This window comes from Molossus molossus, unplaced genomic scaffold (genome assembly GCF_014108415.1).
Source record: "Molossus molossus isolate mMolMol1 unplaced genomic scaffold, mMolMol1.p scaffold_m16_p_15, whole genome shotgun sequence".
NCBI classification, from domain to species: domain Eukaryota; kingdom Metazoa; phylum Chordata; class Mammalia; order Chiroptera; family Molossidae; genus Molossus; species Molossus molossus.
Window position 1 is genome coordinate 60,083,046 of NW_023425350.1, and position 6,000 is coordinate 60,089,045.

General features: G+C 42.0%; 1 protein-coding gene across 1 annotated transcript in view; it reads left to right on the plus strand.

The window, feature by feature from the left end:
- LOC118630561 (catenin alpha-2-like) overlaps positions 1-5,788 on the plus strand; it is a 411,139-nt gene extending 405,351 nt beyond the window's left edge. Inside the window, exon 7 of the mRNA XM_036262427.1 lies at positions 5,465-5,788. Within this exon, the coding sequence (XP_036118320.1) occupies positions 5,465-5,788 (324 nt within the window). The remainder of the gene's footprint in view (positions 1-5,464) is intronic.
- Positions 5,789-6,000: the final 212 nt, after the last annotated feature.

Genomic DNA, 6,000 nt, shown 5'->3' on the forward strand with positions numbered 1-6,000 from the left:
GCTGAGGAGTAATCTCCAGAAAGATTTCTTTCCCTCCCACCTCCCACCTCCCACCTGTGCAAAGTGCCATTACTCAGTCATTTCTGTTCTTTTTCTAAATTTTTTTCTTTATTGATTTGAGAGAGAGAGGAAGGGAGAGGGAGAGAGAGACAGAAACATCAATGAGAGAGAACATCGATTGGCTGCCTCCTGCATACCCCCCACTGGGTTTTTGGCCCACAACCTGGGCATGTGCCCTGACCAGGAATTGAACCAGTGACCTCTTGGTGCATGGGTCAATGCTCAATTACTGAGCCACACCAGCTGGGTAATACTCAGTCATTTCTTAACATCATCAATATATTTTTCAAGTTATAAATTGGTTGTCCATGTTTTTGCTTTTGACTAGACAGTGAGCCTTTTGAATAAAGGATTATTCAGTCTATGCCCTCAGACATCCATAGTAACTGGCACCCATTTGTTTAATGAATGGTTGTACTCTCCATTATCCACAAGAGGATCCAGATGACAAACAAGAAGACAGTATGACAGATGATACTTATGTCTTTATATTTGGTCTAAGAGCATTTCATAGTTTTTAAGGTAATAAATCTGTGTTTCTAATTATGATTCATTAGACTCATTTCCACTGAATGTGTACAATCTGAAACAATGGATGGCACACTGAGCTGAATGTCAAAAGACCTGTGTTCAAATCCTCATTGTTTAGCTAAGTGACCATGAGACAACATCTTGGCATCATTCGCCACTTCAATAAGATGGGACCAGCATTATCGAGGACACAGGATTGTGCATTGGTCACACCGTTTGTAATGTGTTCAGCTTCTTTCTTTTTTGCAGAGGGAAGCTGCATCACGCATAACTCAGTGTTCCGTGATGATTCTAAACTCCCATAAGTCTTTGTGATCTACAGAGAGAACAGATGAGAGGTGTGATTTAACAAGTACACCTTCTGACAATTGCATGTGCCGTGGGTCCAGGTAAATGTATTATTCTGAGGAGTTTTGAACTACGTGGTCTACTGATTTATTCCAAGGTAAAACTGTTAAAGAGTTCAACAAGGGAAATCATGGGAAATCCGTTATGTAGGACTAGAGAGACCGTTCCAGGACTGGCTTGGTGGCGGGACGGAATCCTGGCGTTCTGTGCTCTGGGATGAATTATTGAGGCTGCTTCAGGCCGTGCTTTCCCGCCACCACTCCATAAATTGTAGGAATAAAAGCAGTAATTTTTAAAGTAAAGATGTCGCTAAAACATAATTTAAGTAAAATCACAAAACACAAAATATGCAGGTCAAATAAGCAGAATGAAAATAGACAAGATAAAAAAAATGGAAAAATGTCTCATTTACAAAAAGAAAAAGATGAAATAAGAAATGTAGGCCCATGATTTTCAAATGAAGTAACCTGACAATAGAAGATGCAACTGAAAGATCAAAAAGATTGAAAAAAAAATCAATGTTTTAAGAATGCAAACAAGAGACTTAGATATTTGCAATGTAAAATCTCGGTGGATTGAAATAATTCAGTACAGTTGGAAACAGCATAAAATCCTCGCGCAGGAGCACATCTTTGTCATAAAGAGAGAGACCGGAAGCCTTGGCCTGTGCTTTCTGTGTTTGGTGCTTGTAATAGGTCCTCAGCGACCAGCAAGGGGAGTTTTGATCCTGGCTGCTGCTGCTGCTGCTGCTGCTGCTGCTGCGGGGCCCCTTTCCACCAGGAGAGGGCACCCGCACCGAGAGGCGCGGCTGGGCTGAGCTGATTCAGGGAAAGCAGGCAATCTGCTGATCTGAAATGACCCTGAAGTCTGGTAGCAAAGAGAATCTGCCTAGCTGTTTATTTTTTAGGTCACTTCCGAATACTGCAGAAGCTCCTACTCCTCCCTGACTCTGCTTTGGCTTCTGCTCTCTGCATGTCTTGCTCCGGATTCAGCTCTAGGAGTTTGTTTGTTTTCTTCCTGCTACTTTCCCAACTGTAATCTTTCCCTCTAAAATCCTGGCTTCATTTGGTTCTGTTTTTTTATTTTTCTTGTTTTTTTTGTTTTTTTTTCTTTTGTCTCTCTGTCTGCCTGTTTGTTTTCTTGTTCTTTGCTCATATCCTAAAGCCTGTTTGAGATCTGACAGTTTTTATGAACACACACACACACACACACACACATTCACTGCCTTTTATCTGTGTGCCTTCTCTCTCCCCTGAGTAGTTTCTCCCCTCTAGATTTTTACATCCATCATTGCAAAGCTCCCCATCTCCACCGCAGATATAGATTGGAATATTATAAATTTATTGTTTCTTTTCCAGGGAGATTTTTTTTCCAAAGCTTTCCCCCATGATCTATAAATAATGAATAATTCCATTAGAAATGTGATGAACTGTGGAACTTTCATGCAGAGTTTTTTAAGCTCGGTGTTTCAGTTCATTTACTTTGCTGACAGCCCGGGCAAGGGCAGGTAGGAAGCTCATTGGCTGGCACCACAAGTTCTCTCGTCACATTTCCCAAAGTGGGTTCCCTAGCTTCTCATATATAATGCATGCATTTTGAGGAATGCAACAGTAAACTGATTTTTTTTTTTTGGAATGCAGAGCTCCCCATAAGCATTTCAAGTGATAACTTACTCTGGGCCATGCAAGATTTTCAAAGCCTATTTGGCCACAGAAACTTATTTTTTCATCAAAACATTACATCTCTAAACTCAGTGTTCCATGGAAAATAATTTAGAAAATAATGTTCTCATGGCAGCAGTATATTTTCCTCCATTCTGCAGAGAAACTCTTTTACAGTTGCCCTTATTGAAGAGTTCAAATTTACCTCAGTTTTTCATCAAATTGGCACTTCTTTATATTATTTTAGTCCAAAAGTATAATAAACAGCCAATATGTGATTCTATAGAGTCTCCTGAAACCTCAAAACAGAACAAATACTTTCCATTATGCTTTATATGACTATGGATTTCTGTAAGAGAGTTCTTTGAAATTCAGTAATCCTCCTAAAGGAAAATAGTCTAATTATGTTTTGATCAAGTGTGTCTTTAATTAGATTATCAGTGCTTATGCATGTTACATGGTAATAAAAAAATATCATAAATGGATCAACTGAAAAGCATTAGAAATGAAGAGAGAATGAATAGAGACAGAGAATTCTAGAGGATCCTACTGGGAAGAGTCATTGCAGATGCAACTCTAGTACAGATAGCAGATGTAAGGGGGAACCCCTCTGCTCCTCCCAACTTTCCTTTGGGAATCTCAGCTGTAGTGATAGACTCTGAAAAGATATCCATTGTCTTGAGGCCTTCACATGGTGTTTTGTTTTGTTTTGTTTTTTTGAGACTATTTGAAGGTTACTAGGGCACTAGGGACAGGGTCTGAATAACACTATTCTGAGTTAGGAAAAAATCATCCTCTTTGTAAGATCTAAGAGAGTGCAAATGTGAAGGTGGTCTTCATGCCTACACCTGTCATAGAATAGCTTAGCTCCTGTTTGCATGATCTTATGCATTTGCCTTCTAAACAGGAAAGAGGACTTTGAGCAATAAGTAATTTCCTAGGAAATCCAAGGTTCCCACGGACCTCAGACCTGGCCTGTGTTTTAGAAGTTGTCACCTCCTTGAACTGGTTCTTGAGGAGTTCATAGTCTTTGTGCTGAAAAGATCTCTCTGTTATAAAGATTTACATTTTCCCAGGAATTAGAGAATCAGATGCTTCAAGTACAACTGCCACTACATACCTTAGGGTGCTTTGGAGAGTCAAGGCAAATCTCAGAGCACACAGCCCAGACCTGTTTGTAATGACTCAGCAGTTAATTTATATTCCATTAGAGAAAAAAAAAATCACCAAGTCTTTTATTCGCTTTACTCTCTTTTTAGCACTAAGCACTCTAGTAAGCACATAATAGGTACTGAACAAAGAAAGGTATGACTGCCAACTCTCATTTGCTTGTCTCTTGTGTTTGTTGGTAAGATAAATTGTTTCATATACAGGGGTGGGCAAAAGTAGGTTTGCAATTGTAAGTGTGCAAAACATGGTGTTTATTCTTGTATTATTATTCATTATTGTATTATTTATTTGTGTTACAACTGTAGACCTGCTTTTGCCAATCCCTGTGTATAACATATATATATGTATTATACATATACATACATAATGTGTGTGTGTGTGTGTGTGTCTGTATGATGCATATAAAGTTGACAAACATTTAAGGAATTATGAACATTGAAGGAAACAATAATGGAATGGCAATCCCACCACAGGATCCTAGAGTTGCAAGACCATCTTCTCTGGTCCTTGAGCCTCTGAGTGTGCACGTGCAGTAAAGATGAGCATTGCTCCTTCCTGCAGCAGGCCATTCCACTTTACTTAAGCTTGTTCCCTGTTTTGAACAGAAAATGGGTCCCCAGTGGAAACCAGCCATTGGATAAAGTCAGCTTTGCCTGTTCCATACCGTTACTCCTCACATACTCCATCAGTCTCTCTACCCCTTCATTTGCTGAGAATAACATTTAGGCTGTACCCCTATCACTCTGTCTGTGTTTTCTACTTATTTGATTCTTATCCTTCTGCACACCCTTGGAAGTTGGTATCAACTGGGTCATCTTTGGCCAGCTCTGCTTGTTCTGAGTGCTTTACCGGTATGCCATTGCGGTATGCCATTCACTACCTTGTGTCCAGTCTCCGGAGCAATGCCCAGATCCATCTCCTGAATTCCAGATGCATATTTCTGTCCACCTCTGGGCATCTCTACCTACACATTTCCAGACTCGTCAGGGGCAAAGATTAAATCCTCTACGACACCTTCCTTTAAGGAAACATCTCTATTTCCCCTTTATCTAGGCTGTTTTGGAATGTGTTAGTATCTCTGTCCGGGCACTGTCGGTTAATTGTAACAAATCACACACACACACACACGGATCCTTTTGTAGAACGCTAGTTTTTATACAATAGATATTACTTTCTATTGGGAAGTACCCGGTGCTGAATGTGCCAGTTGGCTGCTATTTGCCCGCGTTTGAAAAGGCACCTGCCATGGGGCCCTGTGCTTCTCATGAGAAGGATGTAATACCACAGTGACCACAAATGCACCCTAACTTCTTAATTACACATGGCTACAAAATGTTCCCGTATTCCCCATGAGCTACACAGAATGGCCTTGCCTTCAAGGCGACACATTTTTAAAAAATGCCAGCCACTCTGCCCATCTGGTTTGAAAACTTTAGCTGCGATAGATAACCTTTGCCAAGAACACATTCTTCAAAGAAGACGCATTGTTTCTCCCTGAGGATTAGATTTAGGGCACACTGTCTTACAGAGAGTGGATACTTTGTCAGGGCCGCCTTCGAGTTTGTCTAAGTGACTGGTTTCCTCTCCGCAGACACTCTTGTCCTGGCCTCAGATATTTCAAGCGTAGAAAGCAGGGAGCAAGGGCCATCGTCTCCTCTCTGCTGATTTTTTTTTTCTTATTGTACCACTTTCAGAATAAGATTATCCTGGACCCCATGACGTTCAGCGAGGCCAGGTTCCGGCCATCCCTGGAGGAGAGGCTGGAGAGCATCATCAGCGGGGCCGCGCTCATGGCCGACTCCTCGTGCACACGCGACGACCGGCGGGAGAGGATCGTGGCCGAGTGCAACGCCGTGCGGCAGGCGCTGCAGGATCTGCTCAGCGAGTACATGAATAACGTAAGTCCTGGGCCACCCGTGCTCACGTCGCGGTGGACTCCGGCGCGCCGTCTGGCGGCTTTGGCGGCTCTGGGAGCGCATGTGCGGCATGAAAACCGGACAGGTGTTCCCCAAAGATAGGCTTTGGGAGCATCTGATGTGGTCTCAAGATGCATTTTCGTATGGAAGCGATGAGCGGAGAGGAAACTGGCTTTTTCCTTGAGTGATTTCTTAGTTCCTTTAGTGTCTGGCCTTTGATGGAGGTACGGTTTCGATGGGTGGAAACAGACAGTTGACGGGAATAACTGAGGATGCATGGATGTCCTCCTTTACAAAGCTATGGATAGCTACGG